The sequence below is a fragment of the Rutilus rutilus genome (genome assembly GCF_951802725.1).
Source record: "Rutilus rutilus genome assembly, chromosome: 16".
NCBI lineage: Eukaryota > Metazoa > Chordata > Actinopteri > Cypriniformes > Leuciscidae > Rutilus > Rutilus rutilus.
In genome coordinates this window covers 37924646-37944606 of record NC_140224.1, presented here as the reverse complement: position 1 = coordinate 37944606, position 19961 = coordinate 37924646, and the positions used below count along the sequence as shown (strand labels likewise).

The following is a 19961-nucleotide window of genomic DNA, read 5'->3' as shown; positions in this document are numbered from 1 at the left end:
GCATACAGATTCTGATTATTATCAGCGGTCATTTACGACGCAAGACGAGCTTTGATTAACTTTTGTTCTTGCTATTATTTCTCCAGTGTTTGGAGAACAGACTAAGAGCTGATCCGTCCGAGAACTGTTTTCTTCATCACGTGAGGATGACTCTGATTGGTCAGTGATTGGTCAGTTTCAGAACGGCCGCAGCTGACGACCAGCGGGCACGCGCGCGCGACACACACCCCTGGAGAGAGCACAGAGGAAATAAGAGGAAACTGAATTTGGCACACTTCTTAATTTGTGCTCATAGCAAGTCTACTATTTCTGATAATATTTTCTGATAGATATTTCAGTATAAAAACTGATGTGAATGAACACAGGTGACAGACATTGCGCGCGCACGAGAGAGCGCAAACTCAATACGCGCGTAACAGGAATGTAAATGAAAAAAGGCTCAGTAGAAATGGAAATGCAAGATGCAAAGCTCAGGATTGTGAAGAGAAAAGACTAGCACGTCACCAGCCGACAGACCGGAGCAAAGCAACCCAAGCGCGCGCGCCGGACACCAGGAAAGTTCGTGCGTAAAAACCAGAAGCGTCGCTGCACATAAAGGGAATGAAAAGACATTCTGAAGGACATTTCTCCTGAGGGAAACAGTCATGGAGTCTGCTGGTTCTGCTGGGTCTGCTGGGCTGGCTAAATCAGCCGCACTAAAGTTGTCTGAGATGGGCGAAAGAAGTAAACAGCTGGGCAGCGCGTTGCGGGATCCGGAGCGGCAGAGACGCGTCATTCTGGTGATAGTTTGCGTCGCGCTTCTGCTGGACAACATGCTTTACATGGTGATCGTTCCCATCATTCCCGATTATCTCACAGATCTAGAGAACGCGCAAGCTTTGCGCACTCATGCCAACTCTTCCCTGAGCAGAGCAACCCGGGAGAACCTGGACATCCAGATCGGGGTGTTGTTCGCGTCCAAGGCCATCCTGCAGCTCCTGGTGAACCCGTTCACCGGCACCTTCATCGACCGCGTCGGGTACGACATCCCGCTGCTGATCGGACTCCTGGTCATGTTCGTCTCCACGTGTATATTTGCGTTCGCTGAGAACTACTGGACGCTGTTCTGCGCGCGCAGTCTGCAGGGCTTCGGCTCGGCGTTCGCGGACACGTCAGGGATCGCGATGATCGCGGATAAATACACGGAGGAAGCGGAGAGGAGTCGCGCGCTCGGCATCGCGCTCGCCTTCATCTCGTTCGGGAGTCTCGTGGCGCCTCCGTTCGGCGGGATCCTGTATGAGTTCGCAGGTAAACGGGTCCCGTTCATAGTTCTGGCCTGCGTGTGCTTGGCAGACAGCGTTCTGGTCTTGACTGTGATCAAACCTTTCTCTAACAGGACGCGCGAGAACATGCCGGTCGGGACGCCCATTCACCGGCTCATGATTGACCCGTACATCGCCGTGGTGGCGGGCGCGCTGACCGTGTGCAACATCCCGCTGGCGTTCCTGGAGCCCACCATCTCCCGCTGGATGGAGAGCACGATGAACGCTAGTGAGTGGGAGATGGGGCTCGTCTGGCTGCCCGCGTTCCTGCCGCACGTGCTGGGTGTTTATGTCACTGTCCGGTTAGCCGCGAAGTTCCCGGACCTGCAGTGGTTCTACGGGGCCCTCGGGATGGTGATTATAGGGGCCAGTTCGTGCACTGTTCCCGCATGCAGGAGCTTCGGCCAGCTGATGGTCCCGCTGTGCGGAATCTGCTTCGGCATCGCGCTGGTGGACACTGCGCTCCTGCCAACGCTCGCGTTCCTGGTGGACGTGCGTCACGTGTCCGTGTACGGGAGCGTGTACGCCATCGCGGACATCTCCTACTGCGTCGCGTACGCGCTAGGGCCTGTGGTCGCGGGGCAGATCGTGCACCACCTGGGGTTTGTGCAGCTGAACCTGGGCATGGGTCTGGTGAACGTGCTGTACGCGCCCGCGTTGCTGATGCTGCGCTCCGTGTGCCAGATGAAGCCGTCGCGCTCCGAGAGCAACGCGCTGCTGGAGGACCCGCCCGCGGGCCTGTACCACACCATCCGACTGGAGGAGCGACGACGCGCGCGGAAGGGCCTGTGCGTCACGGCGACCAACGCGCTTCCCGTGGACGAGAACGGGCTCTTCGCGCGCTCCAAATCCTGCTCGGAGGAATCATCCGGACCCGAGTTCACTTAACAACACTCACACACTCACTAAACTCTTAACTCAACAACTTAACCATCCTGATCTCATGAAATGCGTATCTACAGCACGCTTCGTGTTTATCGTGCAATTTATATGCGAAAATGAGTTTTTACGTGCATATTAGACGCAGTTTATTGCGTGGAATAACCCACGTACCCCACACCACTAACCTTACCCAAACGTACGCGCGCATCCTAACCCTACCCAAGGGGTTTACAGTTCGTCTCATATGCACGTGAAAACTCATTTTCGCATATAAATTGCATGATAAACACGATGCGAGCTATAGAGACTCATTTGATGTTATTTTAGTGAGCCAGAGATCGCAAACATTCAGCATCTGGTGTGCAATATTTATCCCTCAGCTCACAGAAGTGTGTCTGCTTACCTCGTCTTTTATGATTTCGATGGAAACTATTAGAGGTTTGTCTCTAAACGACAGTGTGTCTGTAGTGTGTAGAAGATGTGATGTAACTGCACAAAACCCGAATAAAACCAGTGCTCATATTTTCCTACACATGCCTTTTTATTGACTGAATCAATAAATATGACAATGAATCATCTTTTGTAGTTTTTTTTTTTTAGTATCTTCAAATTTTCTCAATTCTTCAAAAAGATTCTTGTAAAATAATATCTTTTACGACGGTCGAGGGAGTCCGTTTGAATTTGTGTGGGTTTCATTTCATTGAATTGAAACGAAATATATAATTAATTCAATTACATATAAAACCTGTTAAGGTGGGAACAGATATGAGACTAATTTAAAAACCCATTTTGATAGTAACAACTCTTTGATAGTAACAGCATTTACTCTAGAATGTGTGTTGTTAATTGCATATAAACAAAATCAGAAAATGTAGCTTTACACAGACAGCATAAAATAATTTTTCAAATAAAACAAATTGTCGGACGTGATGAAAGAGCAGCAGCACCTCTGGAAACACCTGGAGGAGCATCAGTGTGTGTGTGTGTGTGTGTGTGTGTGTCGGATGCGGGTGGGCGGAGTCACGGACACACACACACACACACACACGGACCCTGTCCGCGCGCGCACGGCTGACACACACCTGAAGCTGCTGGAGCGACACACACTGATGGAGCAGGTGAGCGGATCTCTACTCTCTAGAACTTCTGTAGAAAAGTTTATAAAGAAAAGGGTTTGTATTTGAAATCATTTATTAGTGGCAGTTTTCCTACAGTACTTCTGCACGTCTGTCACTACACCTGATAGAAGCTGCCATTGATCTATGAAGCTGTGCATGTGTTCTGTCACGCGCGTCAGTGTTTTATCATCATCATCATCATCATCATCATCAGCAACAGATCGTTCCTCTTATCGCGAATCTAAAGAGTGAGAAACATTTGCCTCTATTTTCATACTTTAGTCTAATTCTCCTTCTCCACAGTTCCCTCAATCAATGAAACTAAATTAAAATGAAATTGAGTAAAACACTAATGACTCCCACTTCTGATGAACTTTATGAAAGCGGTCCATCCATCACACTAAAACAATCGTTGCATCTGTATTAGAAATTTGTCTAAATATTATCTAGAAAGTGACCATTTTCATGAGGATCGCAGGTTATTCCTAAAAGAGCTCAAATGTGATGATGTCACCGTGTTTCGAGGTGATTGACAGGAATCAAACATCTGTGTGTTCAGGATGAAGCCGAGACTCGGGTTATTAGTGTTGTTGCTGCGGTGTGTCGTTAACACAGATGAAGAACTCTGACCCTACAGCTCTTCCTGAGAAACATCTGGCCTGTTTCCAGCTGTTCTTCGGGTTGTGGAAGAACCTGGAACAGGAATCAAACACACAGACGCACTCACGCTTTCATATCGTTGAGTTCTTCTGATTCAAAGAGTTGTCAGACACAACAGCTGAGGTCTAGAGTTAGGGTTAGGGTTCTTTTCTTGTCTATTTCTGACAGGATGAATGTACAAAAGTCATTATATGCTGTTTGGGGGGGGGGGGGGGGGGGGGGGTTATGGATGTGTGGTTATGACTGTAATCTGTGACAATGAGGTGAATGTTTTTTCAGGCGGTGTTTTTTATTATTGCAAGATAATGTCTGCAGAATGATTATGAACATGAAGAGATCTGTCATGGGTTTGTTTTTCAGATTTCACTGCAGCGTCCATAATGGGAGAGAATAAAAACGGGGGAATGAAATTAAGAAATAGCATTGGCAAATTAAAGCATGTAAAATAACAGATATATGAGATAAGAATACAATTAAGCATTTTAAAGTACGTTTTAAACCGGACTCAAACTGAACTCCGCAGCTCTCTGAATTTTTCTGAACAGAAGAAATGTTACAAATTAGCTTTTAAAAAATAAAAGCTTTGCAGATAAATAAACCATATAAAATATATGAAATAAGATGAAATTTATTTAAGCATAACTATTTTTAAAGTTAGTTTTAATCTTTTAAACACCATGTTGAAATGAGACTGTTTGACGATGTCCTTTTCCTCGATGAGTTTAAGAAATAAATTCATTAAGCTATTGTTAAATAAAATAAAAACATTTAAAAAATATATATGAGATAAGAGATAAGAATACAAGTATCAACTATACATGTAAGTATTTTAATCTACACAACATTATACTGCCTTACATAGATAAATAAACCATAAAATAATGAATAATAGTTCATATTATTTGAAATAAGATGTTAAATTATCAAGTATTTTAAAGTTGGTTTTAAACAAGTGTTGAAGTGAACTAACCATCGGTGAAATTAGGAGGTCTTTTTGTCTCTGGTTAAAATCATAGATCCTTGAATTTCTGAGCAGAGATGTTTGCTCTCCGTCTGCTAAACTGAGAATGAAGATCGTTTCCAATCACAGGCCCTCCTCTTCCTCTCTGTGTAGTTGCTATGTATTAGCATTTGCAGTTTGTTTCAGAAAACATCCAGCAATTAAAAGATAGGCCGGTCTCCTGCGTTTCACAATCAAAGACCACAACTGTCTCCTATCATAAAAGCTCCTATCTGAAGCCTTCCTCTCCGGCAGGGACACCCCAAATCTGACCATTCTGACTCCTCGACACTGACCGGGTGAGATCAGTATAATTAGATGTTTATACCAGTGTCTTCAGGAAAAAGTCAGGGGTCAAAAGCCTACTCTTATCCAGTGATTGTTAAGTTAAATCGTCCTCTTCCCGGGGGAAGCTGTCCCCCATCCTGTTGTTCTTGGAGAACGCGTGAAAGAAATAGGCCCCCAAAAATGACACCTCGATTCTGACGCCTTTTGAAGATCAGATTTCTTTTTCTAACATTTAAACTTAGAACACATCATTAGAATACCCTTTGACTTTATGAATACACATAAATGACCGCTTAATGATTTTTTATATTTTCGTGCATTTATTTAAAGACATGTACCATAGTATAAACTCTCTTGAGTGTTTCTTAGAGTGACAGAGCTGTGTGTTTTAGCTAAACTGGTGTGACAGTCACAGCGGTGGGGGATCCATAGACATGATGAGACTGTAACTGTAATGCCTGTACACCTACACACGACACTCACAGAAAACTTTCTCCGTTTTTTACATTTTCAAAAATAGAAATAAACATAATTTATAAGGTGTTTTGCTCATGGGACACATTTTGCTCAGGTCAAAAATACCTGAACCACACACACACACACACACACACACACACACACACACATAAGGGTTCTATAGAAATAAACGTATCTATATTTTAAATTAAATTATTATATAACACAATGAATAATATCAGAATTGGTACAAAATTGATTTAAACAGTTTTAGTTAGTAAATAAACTGTTAAATAAATAAGTTGGCAAAAATAAATAAATAAATATAAAAACACCTTACATTTAAAGAGCGTTGAAGAAGTGGTTATGCAATGATAAAAAACTCATTTTCAGGAGGGATATTGAGAAGTACCCCTGGTCGCAGAGAGGGTTAGAACAGAGACTGAGAGAGAGATACGGATGGGATGTTTTGGACAGCATAAAATAATAAAAGAAAAAAACAGCAAAAACATGGCGAATCAAGCGGTAGACGTCAGAAGAGGCGACTGGGATGATTTTTGACGGCTGAATACTCTCTCACGTATCTTATCCTATGTAACCCTATGTACAGTACAGGCCAAAAGTTTGGAAACATTACTATTTTTAATAGTTCTTCTGCTCATCAAGCCTGCATTTATTTGATCAAAAATACAGAAAAAAATGTAATATTGTGATATATTATTAACATTTAAATGAATTGGTTTTCAATTTATTATACTTTAAATTATAATTTATTTCTGTGATGCAAAGCTGAATTTTCAGGATCATTACGATCACTCCAGTTTTCTGTATTTTTGATCAAATAAATTGATGAGCAGAAGAAACTTCTTTCAAAAACATTAAAAATAGTAATGTTTCCAAACTTTTGGCCTGTACTGTATGTATTTGTATATGCGTGCGTGTATGAAAAAGTATCCTAAATGAAAAACGTGCAACCCAGTGTCACAAAAAAGACTAGTTTCTTTTGTTCGTGATTTTTTTCTAAATAAAAATCAGCATATTTATTCACGTGTCTTTTATTTTTGTCTATTTCAATTCTATTTACAAACTCACCACACACACTAATGGCCAATAACTGTAATTTACTGAAAGCCACCTTTTTTTCTGAAAAGACGACACCTTACACTTGAAGATAGCACATTGTTTTATAATTTTACAGTCAAAAACTAAATATGTGAAAATCACCTATTTTAGCTTCAGGTTCTAAAGGGTTAATTCACTGTTCTCAAACCAAGCTCATGCTCCACTCGTCACAACGGTGGAAACCCCCCAAAAACCAAAATACCAGAAACTTTTCCAAACTACAGCAAAACAAAACATTAAACATTAATAAATCTCCCACTTAACATTAATCTGGTACAAAACAATTCTGGCATTTACTCTCCCTTTTAAGTGTCATGGCAAAGCATGCTGGGGAATAGAGATCCCTGCCCAGTTTCAGTTCAATTTAAGTTTGTCTAAATTAAAAGAAACAAGTTCATAGGACTCAAAACAATTCAACAATTCAACTTAATTCAAATGTGTAAGATTTGTGAACTCAAAAGAAAATTAAGTTCTAAATACTTATAAAAGTTAATTTGATCGAACTAATTTGTATAATTTAAGTTGGCCCTACTCAACCAATTAATTATTTTGAGCGTTAGGGTTTACAGTGTATCTTTTAGAAAATCAGCACACATTAGCCTCTGTGGTCCATGATGCAGCATAAGTAAACTTTGTCTTGAGTGGATATTTAATTGTACTCGTCTTAAGGTCTTCAGAAGTCATAACTTCAGGGGTCAGTGGGGATCCTGAGAATATTTAATTTCCCTTAAAACCAAAGATTAAGCTAAAAGACACCAGTTTCCAGTGTTCCCTACCAAAATCAAATATTGTATACAATGTGTATTACACTTTTTTGTTGTGTTCTGACACAATGTCATTAATTGGTACTTTTTCTTTTATAAAATGTACTTTTCTTATGTCTACAAAGTTTCAATTTCAATTCATTTCCTAGCAAGTATAAAGTAAAAAATATGATAAATATGCCTGACGCAATGTTTTAAGAATTAGCTGCTGCAATACTCCAAACAGTTCCTCACACAATGACAGGATTAAGGACGGTCAACGGCTCACGTCGATCGGTGAAAACACAGCGCATGTAAGGTAGTTTTCCAAATATCCCCCCAAAACAAAGACTGTATGTTTTGTATTACACTTTTCAAAGGATAATCTAGCTTTAAAGTTAGAATAAAAAAGTTCAAACCAATCATAGCTTCATACCTGGTGTGTTCTGACACAAAAACTGGTTATTTTTGTGTTATAAATGTAGCCTACTTATCTTATTTCTACAAATTTCAAACGGATAAATATAGAGTTAACACACGATGAAACAAGTGAATAATGCTACCTAATACGCCTGACACAATGTTTTTAAGAAAAGCAGTGTTTTAAAATACGGGTGATTTTTCTTTTGACAAACATACCCGTTTTAAATTATACCCGTGGGGTTTAACATCCAATAAGTAGTAATTGATGCAAAGGCGAATTAATAAAAAAAAAAAACAGCAACAATACAAATAGTTTAAGTCGTCATAAACAAAACACACCCAGATCCTCCTATAGTTGTAGTAAACATTTACAATATGTAAATAGATTCTGTCAGATTTGTTAGAGTGCCTGTACCACATTATTGTGAGGCAATCACATTTGAGGAATAATGTAATTTATTTAACTTTCCCCCACTAGCGGATGACACCGTTTACATCTTGTTTCTTTGCACAGTTTTTAGACGAAGACTACACTTTGAGCGCTGTCAAACATGTTCATATAGGAATTAATGAACAAATACAGCATAAGAAAATTACAAAAATGTTTGATGTTTTTCTGATACACATACGACTGTTACATTTAAAACAAACCTATCAATTAAGTTACACATTACGAGTCAAGGTGTCGCAGACACACAGTTTGTCATGTTTGTCTTCACAATTTGTGCTTCTTTAAGGAAAAAAAAAACAGTTTTTGTCCCTCATCAGCAGAATACCAAACGATATCTGTTTCCTATGTAATGTTAGTGAACTCGAGGTCTTCTCGTCTTCTATTTGTTCATATACGACAGTATTTACATGAATTTGCTTGATGTAATAACTTCGAATGCTGTGTATTATATCCATATCTGTGTTACACAACATATTTCCAACAGTAGACAAGCTGTCTGAGCTGAGTTTAAGCATTGGGAAGTGTCAGCATGTATTGAAAAGACCATTGTGTTACAGCAATATGTTACAATACAGATATTGTAATGTATCGAGTTTTTGCCTCTGTTTTTGTGTTACTCGACATTATCTCTGTGTTTCTGGCTATATGTTTATTTGTTTTTGTTTAACCGTGATCCAATTTTCACACCTCAAAGAATCTTACAGACGTAATGTGTTTTATTCAGAATTTAGACTACTGTTTAAAAGTCGACGTGTAGGGTTATATACAATCGGTACATTGTGTTTTAATTTCACTATAGAGACAATTTAATAAACGCTTCAGGGACTGAACTTTAACATTTTAATCTTTGGTAAAAGTTAACTTAAAGTCTGCACAAAAAGAAATTCCATCCTATCTGTCCTTTCTAAATGCATGTTATGGATATATTGTGACCAATTCAGGCATATGTTTTGACCGTGTAATGCTTAATCAAAATTCTGTTGGAAAATCAAAAATATACGGTGGATTTACTTAACTTTTTACGTCAACAGGCTCTACGTAACGGGGTTATGTGGCATTTAATTAACAATGAATTAACCTTATGTAATAAACTTAAGTCTACTGAAATAAACAATGGTTGAATCAGGTTAACATTCTTAATTGTGCAAAGCATGATGGGAAGGGGACATCCTGTTCCTAGTTTTCTATATTGCTATTTTAACACAACTAAACTCATTTATGTAATCTCAACTCAAATGGATTAAGTAAAACGGTTGAAAAGAATCGTGTTGGATTAACTCCATTTACTTAAGTAAATTGAGCAAGCATCAAATGTTATTTTTGGTCTACTTAACGGAAACATGTTCTTTCAACATGAAAATATTGAGTTAAGCCAAACGCAACTGTTTCAAGTCAGTTTACTTAATCCATTTGAGTTGAGATTACATAAATGAGTAGTGTTAAAATCTCAAATGCTATCATTCATAAATCTGAATAATATTTCAAGAAATACTGTGTTTCTGAATGACACAATATATATTTAAAATATTTTTGACCAGCAGGAAATTCTTTTACAATCTTTTCTCCGTTTGTCTTAAAGCTATTCCTATTAATTATTAAAGAGAGAGAGATGAACACCAGAAGATCAGAGAGACGCTGAACAATTATCACTCATTAATATCTCATCAATATCTCCTGTAATATCTTCTCTTCTGTAGACGCTGCCGAAACTGCCGGTCCCGGATCTGAGGCTCACGCTGGACTCTTACCTGAGATCCGTGAAACACCTGGTGTCCGAGACACAGTTCGGGAAAACCAGAGCCGCGGTGGAGGCGTTCGGGAGAGCGGGAGGCGTCGGAGAGACACTGCAGGAACAGCTGAGAGAGAAGAGAGAGAACACTGACAACTGGGTAGACACACACACACACACACACACACACACACACACACACTATCACACACACACACACACACACACACACACACACACACACACACACTATCACACACACACTATCACACACCTTATCACACACACACACACACACTGCTGATCTATCACACACACACTGCTGATCTATCACACACTCACTCACACAACACACACACACTGCTGATCTATCACACACTTACTCTCACACACACACACACACACACACACACACACACACACACACACACATACACACACACACACTGCTGCTCTATCACACACTCAACACACACAACACACACACACACACAGGGTCACCAGTCGCTGATCTGTGGATATTGATCGCCAGGATCATCATGGCTGATAATGTGACAGAAGCTCTTGATAAATAATAGCGCTTTATTAAAATGATGTTTGATTGTGTCTCTCTGCATCTTCAGGCCTGAAGCGGTTCAGGTTCATTAGCGCTCATTAACTGATGAACTGATGAGTGTGTGTGTGTGTGTGTGTGTGTGTGTGTGTGTGTGTGTGTGTGTGTGTGTGTGTGTGTCAGGTGTACGACGTGTGGCTGGAGGACATGTATCTGAAGAACAGACTCGCTCTGCCAGTGAACTCCAGTCCGGCGCTGGTTTTCCCCAAACAACCCTTCAGAGACTATAGAGACTCTCTCGTGTGAGTAAATAAACAGCACACATTAATTCACACACACACACACACACACACACACACACACACACACACACACACACACACACACACACACACACACACACACACACACACACACACACACACACACACACACACACACACACTCACACACACTCACACAGTGGGTCAGTAATGAGTGAATAGATGGTTTGGGTTTGAAGGGTTCGATGTCTCTGCCTGTTTGGATCTGGTGTAAATAAACAGATGTGACCCTGATGTTTGTCTCTTGTGTTTGTACAGATTTGCTGCTCGTCTCATTCTGGGTGTTTCTCAGTACAAGACTGTGGTGGACGGGTAACTCTTCACTGACTTCAGCAGAGCGTGACGAGTGTGTGTGTGTCAGCAGGGCGTGACGAGTGTGTGTGTGTGTGTGTGTGTGTGTGTGTTGCAGGAAGACTCTGCTGGATGCTCATCTCTGCATGGATCAGTACCAGCGTCTCTTCAGCTCCTCCAGACGGGCCGGACTCCAGCGGGACACACTCGTCACAGCGGACGGAGCGCACGTCATCGTGGCCTGCAGGAATCAGGTGTGTGTGTTTCTGTTGTGTTACACCTGTGTTTGTTTTGCTGAGATGACAGTCAAGAAAAGGCCATAGTTGGTCCTGATTCTGCCAGAATCTCTGAAGGACATCAGTCACCTTCATCTGATCCAGTTAATCACGGTCCAACCGAGAGAGGCTCTTAAATTAGCAGCAGTCCATCGACACACACTCTTCAGCATCACAGCGACTCTCTCTCTGCAGACGTCCAGCTGGGCGACCGAGCGCTGCGGGCCTGAGGGTCGTTTACCTGGAAATGAGTCCCTAATGAGGTCCGGTCAGAAAACTCAATAACCCAATCAGAGAAGTGGAGCCGCGGGGAGCCGCTGTGTGTGTCCGTCACGCTGAGATCACGACTGCACTAGACCTGCAGTTTCACTGAACAAACAATAACACTGTGCTAGTTAGTTAACATCCAATAAAATACAATGCTAACTGTTCTTTAATTAGCATATAGGCATCAGCATCAGTCCTTCTCCAGAGAAGTGCAGGATAAACCTGTGTCTTATTCATGTTCTCAGTTCTTCGTGCTGAACCTGACAATAGGATCCTGCCGACTGAACGAGGCTGATCTTCAGGCTCAGCTGCAGTGGATCTACGAGCAGACGCGAGCGCAGACGGCGCAGACGCGAGCGCAGACGCAGCCGGCCGTGGGACTGCTGACCGCTGACGGACGGACGGATTGGGCTTCAGCCAGAGAACAGCTGCTCAAAGGTCCAACGCAACACTGCATGAGCCCCGTTTCCACTGTCGGGCCAAAAGAGAGCTGCTAGCGTGTGCCAGGCCAGTCCCGTTTCCACTGTCGGGCCAAAAGAGAGCTGCTAGCATGTGCCAGGCCAGTCCCGTTTCCACTGTCGGGCCAAAAGAGAGCTGCTAGCGTGTGCCAGGCCAGTCCCGTTTCCACTGTCGGGCCAAAAGAGAGCTGCTAGCGTGTGCCAGGCCAGTCCCGTTTCCACTGTCGGGCCAAAAGAGAGCTGCTAGCGTGTGCCAGGCCAGTCCCGTTTCCACTGTCGGGCCAAAAGCGAGCTGCTAGCGTGTGCCAGGCCAGTCCCGTTTCCACTGTCGGGCCAAAAGAGAGCTGCTAGCGTGTGCCAGGCCAGTCCCGTTTCCACTGTCACTTCCGGGGCTTGATCGGGGCTCGTCGGGCTTCCTCAGGGCCAACGGCCAGGGTTTTTTGGGACGCCAAATCCCTTGGTCCAAAGCGGGCCGGATCGGGCTTGAGGAGTGGTTACGAACAGAGGAGGAGTTTACCTGAGTCAGGAGACGACAGCGCCGGATGATTCCATATACCAGCTAACATCAGCATTAAAGACTTTTAACATCATTTTAGATCAAAACTCACTTTCATGTTTGAATACCCTCTGTTTGTGGATTCTGATCACTGTATAAGGCAGAAATATTTATATGCGATGCAAAAGACTATGCATGCTAACCATTACCATAGGAAACATGGTAAATATGACCACTTGAAGAAATTAGAAATGAACATGAGTTCATGTAGGCTATCACAATCATGTTTTTATTTTATCTGTCAGTATGTCTAGTCTACCGGATTGGTTCAATCCCCAGTTCCACCTGACCTAGTGTCGAGGTGTCCATGAGCAAGACACCTAACCCCAGCTGCTCCCGACGAGCTGGATGGCGTCTTGCATGGCCGTCGGTGTATGAATGAGTGAGTGAATGGGAGAATGTGAGGCAATATGTAAAGCGCTTTGGTGGCCATAGGTCTGTGAAAGCGCTATATAAATGCAGTCTATTCAAAGTTAATTCATTATGGTCCATAATACCTGTGGTAAAACATTGATACTTGGGTTTTAAATCTTCAAGTAAACAACAAAAATGCCAGCAAACGGTCACTTTTATGATGTTCGTTTTGCGATCTCGCTAGTTTCCAGTGATTTCTTTCTGATTAGTTTTCAGATAAAACTTCCATTTGTTGGAAGTGATGGTGTGTGTGACGTTGTTCCAGAGAGGCGTGTTACGGGTGTGTTTTAGTGAAGCGCTGTGGAGCTTCAGGCCCGACGGTGGAAACGCAGCAGGTTTTGGGCTCGGTGCTCCAGGTCCTGTTGAAGCCCTGCTCGCACTGGCCCGACGGTGGAAACGCGGCTATGGACACGGTGGTTATAGCTAGAAACACAGTGAACTCTCAGGTTACTTTCATTGCTTTTGCTAAATTTCACAGCTGACCAGAAGGTGAAATCCAGTTTCCCATGATCCTGTGCATGACAGACATGCATTTCAATCTGACACACAGATGCAGTGAACAGAGAGTCAGTGGAGCTGATGGAGAGCTGCATGTGTGTCGTGTGCCTGGATGATCCCGCGGGACTCGAGCCCAGCGACGCCAACAGAGCTTCACTGATGCTGCACGGCGGAGGACAGGAGAAGAATGGGGCGAACCGCTGGTACGACAAAACCCTGCAGGTACAACTATCACAGAGAGGACTCTAAAGCTGCTGATGTTTCAGACACTCTGGTCTGTCAGTCTAATGTTCAGAGCCTAACACTGCGACTCAAGAGTCTGTTTGCGGGAAGAGCCACAACTTTGGCTTCTTTTGCAGTTGTGTTTGTTTGTTGACACACTTCCTCTCCAAAAGCTGCATGAACATCAATAGACCTGAGAAATGGAAGCATTGAGGATGTGATGGAAGTTTGTGTGTTTTGTTTCAGTTTGTGATTGGTGCCGATGGAGTGTGTGGGGTTGTGTGTGAGCACTCGCCGCTGGAGGGCATCGTTCTGGTGCAGTGTGCTGAACACGTCCTGAAACACATGTACGTCATCAGCAGTCAACCAGATAATTTACTAACTCAAGATCTGTAACTCAAGAAGGAAGTGGAGAAGTTTGTTTCTAATTATGTTTAAAACATGTTTCAGCCAGGTGATTCAACAACAACTTAAATGAATTAACTCATTAATGAAAGTTTATGAATGAACTCTCTCTCTTCCCTGCAGACGAAGCAGCTCCTGTAAGCCGATCTCCAGTCGGAGCGCATCTGAACTTCCTCATCCACGCAGATTAGTGTGGAAATGTTCTGCTGGGATCCAGAGTGCGCTGGCCTCCGCCGCTGATCACCTGCAGAGGTAAGGAAAACACACACACACACACACACACACACACCCGTGGAAAGAGACTATCGAAGACTCTACGAAGAGATATAATCTCAAGCATCAGCACTGGTTTGACTGACACTGGTTCTTCACCCCCCTCTAGACTTGTGAGTAATCTGGACATGAATGTTTTCACATTCACGGCTCACGGGAAGGAGTTGATCAAGCAGCAGAAGATGAGTCCCGACGCGTACATACAGCTGGCTCTACAGCTGGCCTTCTACAGGTACAGATGCTCCTGTTTACCTCTCTCTGCTGGACTGTCCCGACCTCGTCTCGCTGTGTGTGTGTGTGCAGATCTCACAGAAGACCTCGTCTCACTGTGTGTGTGCAGATCTCACAGAAGGCCTGTCTCCACCTACGAGAGCGCTTCTCTCCGCCGCTTCCGACAAGGACGCGTGGACAACATCCGCTCGGCGACTCCCGAGGCGCTGGCGTTCGCCAAGGCAATGACGGACGGCAGAACATCCACTCAGGTCACATATGTTTCCTTCCGTTATAGCATCGTCTCTCCTTTACTTTCTGCCATAAACAGAACAATATCTGGCATTAAACTCACACTTCATTCCAGGACACCGAGAAGATGGAGAAACTGCGAGCGGCTGTAGAATCTCAGACAAAAATCACAGCTCTGGTGAGTTACTACTTGAGTTACTTGTTTGCTAAAGTAACTCAGATAATTTGATGTAAATATAAAATTAAAGTGTATTGTGATGCCGTAAGTGGCGGTCGCTCGCCCGCAGGCCATCGCAGGGATGGGGACGGACAATCACTTACTAGGACTACGAGAAATGGCCAAAGAGATGAAAATGGAGATGCCCGACATTTTCTCTGATGAAACGTACCACATCAGTAACCATTTCATCCTGTCAACCAGTCAGGTAAGAGCAGCACACTATACTGTATAAACACAACACAATACAACTTTATTGTCGCCCGTAATTGAAACAGTCTTTGTCCTCTAACAGTCCCGTATGACCAAAACATATTTGATGTGAGAATGAGCCACTGACTGATCAGAATCAAGCATTTCAGGTGTTTTGGGGGGCTTGGGAAATGTTGTAATATACAGTGCATCCGGAAAATATTCACAGCACTTCACTTTTTCACAATTTGTTATGTTACAGCCTTATTCCAAAATGGATTAAATTAATTATTTTCCTTAAAATTCTACAAACAATACCCCATAATGACTACGTGAAAGAAGTTTGTTTGAAATCTTTGCAAAAAATAGAAAATAAAAAACGAAACAAATCACATGTACTTAAGCATTCACAGCCTTTGCTCAATACTTGGCACCAATTACAGCCTCAAGTCGTTTTGAGTATGATGCTGCAAGCTTGGCACTCCTATTTTTGGGCAGTTTCTGCCATTAAAAACCTCTCAAGCTCCATCAGGTTGGATGGGGAGCGTCGGTGCACAGCTATTTTCAGATCTCTCCAGAGATGTTCAATCGGTTTCGAGTCTGGGCTCTGGCTGGGCCACTCAAGGACATTCCCAGAGTTGTCCCGTAGCCAGTCCTTTGTTATCTTGGCTGTGTGCTGAGGGTCGTTGTCCTGTTGGAAGATGAACCGTCGCCCCAGTCTGAGGTCCAGAGCAGGTTTTCATCAAGGATGTCTCTGTACATTCATTCATCTTTCCTAACTAGTCCCCAGTTCCTCATCTTTCCCTCGATCCTAACTAGTCTCCCAGTTCCTCATCTTTCCCTCGATCCTAACTAGTCTCCCAGTTCCTCATATTTCTCTCGATCCTGATGAGTCTCCCAGTTCCTCATCTTTCTCTCGATCCTGACGAGTCTCCCAGTTCCTCATCTTTCCATCGATCCTGACGAGTCTCCCAGTCCCTGCTGCTGTTAAACACCCCCACAGCTGATGCTGCTTCACTGTAGGGATGGTATTGTCCAGGTGATGAGCGGTGCCTGCTTTCCTCCAGACATGACGCTTGCCATTCAGGCCAAAGAGTTCAATCTTTGTTTCATTAGACCAGAGAATGTTGTTTCTCATGATCTGAGAAACCTTCAGATGCCTTTTGGCAAACTCCAGGCGAGCTGTCATGTGCCTTTTACTGAGGTGTGGCTTCCATCTGATTGGTGGAGAGCTGCAGAGATGGTTGTTCTTCTGGAAGGTTCTCAGGCCTGATTGGCGGAGATCTGCGGAGAAGGTGGTTCTTCTGGAAGGTTCTCAGGCTTGATTGGTGGAGAGCTGCAGAGATGGATGTTCTTCTGGAAGGTTCTCAGGCTTGATTGGTGGAGAGCTGCAGAGATGGATGTTCTTCTGGAAGGTTCTCAGGCCTGATTGGTGCAGTGCTGCAGAGACGGTTGTTCTTCTGGAAGGTTCTCAGGCCTGATTGGCGGAGATCTGCAGAGATGGATGTTCTTCTGGAAGGTTCTCAGGCCTGATTGGCGGAGATCTGCAGAGATGGTTGTTCTTCTGGAAGGTTCTCAGGCCTGATTGGCGGAGATCTGCAGAGATGGTTGTTCTTCTGGAATGTTCTCAGGCCTGATTGGTGGAGAGCTGCACAGATGGATGTTCTTCTGGAAGGTTCTCCTCTCTCCACAGAGAAACGCTGGAGCTCTGTCATCGGGTTCTTGGTCTCCTCCCAGACTGAGGCCCTTCTCCCCCGATCGCTCAGCTCTAGGAAGAGTCCTGGTGGTTCCACACTTCTTCCATTTACGGATGATGGAGGCCACTGTGCTCATGGGGATCTTCAACGCTGCAGAAATGTGTCTGTACCCTTCCCCAGATCTGTGCCTCAATACAATCCTGTCTCAGAGGTCTATAGACAATTCCTTGGACTTCATGGCTTGGTTTGTGCCCTGACATGCACTGTTAACTGTGAGACCTTATATAGACAGTTGTGTGCCTTTCCAAATCATGTCCAATCATTTGAATTTACCACAGGTGGACTCCAATCCAGTTGTAGAAACCCATCTCAAGGACGATCAGTGGAAACCGGATGAACCTGAGCTAAATTTTGAGTGTCATGGCAAAGGCTGTGAATACTTATGTACATGTGAATTTTTTTTTTTTTTTTTTTTTTAATAAATTTGCAAAGATTTCAAACAAACTTCTTTCACGTTGTCATTATGAGGTATTGTTTTTAGAATTTTAAGGAAAATAATTAATTCAATCCATTTTGGAATATGGCTGTAACATAACAAAATGTGGAAAAAGTGAAGCACTGTGAATACTTTCCGGATGCACTGTATACAGTACATATATATATATATACAGTGAGGAAAATAAGTATTTGAACACCCTGCTATTTTGCAAGTTCTCCCACTTGGAAATCATGGAGGGGTCTGAAATTGTCATCGTAGGTGCATGTCCACTGTGAGAGACATAATCTAAAAAAAAAAATCCAGAAATCACATTTTTTAACTATTTATTTGTATGATACAGCTGCAAATAAGTATTTGAACACCTGTCTATCAGCTAGAATTCTGACCCTCAAAGACCTGTTAGTCTGCCTTTAAAATGTCCACCTCCACTCCATTTATTATCCTAAATTAGATGCACCTGTTTGAGGTCGTTAGCTGCATAAAGACACCTGTCCACCCCATACAATCAGTAAGAATCCAACTACTAACATGGCCAAGACCAAAGAGCTGTCCAAAGACACTAGAGACAAAATTGTACACCTCCACAAGGCTGGAAAGGACTACGGGGAAATTGCCAAGCAGCTTGGTGAAAAAAGGTCCACTGTTGGAGCAATCATTAGAAAATGGAAGAAGCTAAACATGACTGTCAATCTCCCTCGGACTGGGGCTCCATGCAAGATCTCACCTCGTGGGGTCTCAATGATCCTAAGAAAGGTGAGAAATCAGCCCAGAACTACACGGGAGGAGCTGGTCAATGACCTGAAAAGAGCTGGGACCACCGTTTCCAAGGTTACTGTTGGTAATACACTAAGACGTCATGGTTTGAAATCATGCATGGCACGGAAGGTTCCCCTGCTTAAACCAGCACGTCAAGGCCCGTCTTAAGTTTGCCAATGACCATTTGGATGATCCAGAGGGTTAGGGCTTTTTGGTCATAATTACACTAAACGTGTTTGGAGGAAGAAGAATGATGAGTACCATCCCAAGAACACCATCCCTACTGTGAAGCATGGGGGTGGTAGCATCATGCTTTGGGGGTGTTTTTCTGCACATGGGACAGGGCGACTGCACTGTATTAAGGAGAGGATGACCGGGGCCATGTATTGCGAGATTTTGGGGAACAACCTCCTTCCCTCAGTTAGAGCATTGAAGATGGGTCGAGGCTGGGTCTTCCAACATGACAATGACCCGAAGCACACAGCCAGGATAACCAAGGAGTGGCTCTGTAAGAAGCATATCAAGGTTCTGGCGTGGCCTAGCCAGTCTCCAGACCTAAACCCAATAGAGAATCTTTGGAGGGAGCTCAAACTCCGTGTTTCTCAGCGACAGCCCAGAAACCTGACTGATCTAGAGAAGATCTGTGTGGAGGAGTGGGCCAAAATCCCTCCTGCAGTGTGTGCAAACCTGGTGAAAAACTACAGGAAACGTTTGACCTCTGTAATTGCAAACAAAGGCAACTGTTCCAAATATTAACATTGATTTTCTCAGGTGTTCAAATACTTATTTGCAGCTGTATCATACAAATAAATAGTTAAAAAATCATACATTGTGATTTCTGGATTTTTTTTTTTTAGATTATGTCTCTCACAGTGGACATGCACCTACGATGACAATTTCAGACCCCTCCATGATTTCTAAGTGGGAGAACTTGCAAAATAGCAGGGTGTTCAAATACTTATTTTCCTCACTGTATATATATATATAATATATATATATATATATATATATATATATAATGTATATGTGCTGTATGATGTTTGTCCCTCCAGGTTCCCACGACAGAGGAGATGTTTTGTTGCTATGGTCCAGTGGTTGCCGACGGTTACGGCGTGTGCTACAAACCGCAGGCCGACCGCATGCTGTTCTGTGTGTCCAGTTTCAGTGAGAGCACAGAAACATGTTCAGGGCTGTTGGTGCGCGAGCTGGACGCCGGGCTGAGGGACATGATGCACCTGTGCATGAAACACAGCGACCGTAAACAACAGGGTCAGACCGTCTGAGACGTCAGTGAAGAACAACAGCGTCAGCGTGTCATTCTGGAAAGATCGATTCAGAGCAGATTCACACTGATAAACAGGAGAATATCAGCTGTAGTAAAACTCAAACAACAGCACTTTGCTTGATGACTGTAATTTGAATAATATTCT

General features: G+C 43.3%; 2 protein-coding genes across 2 annotated transcripts; both read left to right on the top strand.

Moving 5' to 3' along the window:
* Window positions 1–464: 464 nt before the first annotated feature.
* On the top strand, window positions 465–2189 carry slc18a3b (solute carrier family 18 member 3b; the record flags this gene model as incomplete). The annotated part of the gene is made up of 1 exon (XM_084433510.1): window positions 465–2189. The coding sequence occupies exon 1, from the start codon at window positions 645–647 to the stop codon at window positions 2187–2189; it is 1545 nt and encodes a 514-aa protein (XP_084289636.1). The 5' UTR covers window positions 465–644.
* A 1093-nt stretch (window positions 2190–3282) lies between these two features.
* Window positions 3283–19851, top strand: chatb (choline O-acetyltransferase b). Its single transcript, XM_084434632.1, has 14 exons — window positions 3283–3301; window positions 10142–10333; window positions 10910–11028; window positions 11308–11361; window positions 11459–11594; window positions 12128–12320; window positions 13861–14030; window positions 14277–14422; window positions 14559–14687; window positions 14818–14940; window positions 15049–15190; window positions 15286–15348; window positions 15458–15595; window positions 19584–19851. The coding sequence occupies exons 1-14, from the start codon at window positions 3293–3295 to the stop codon at window positions 19812–19814; spliced, it is 1845 nt and encodes a 614-aa protein (XP_084290758.1). The 5' UTR covers window positions 3283–3292; the 3' UTR covers window positions 19815–19851.
* Window positions 19852–19961: the final 110 nt, after the last annotated feature.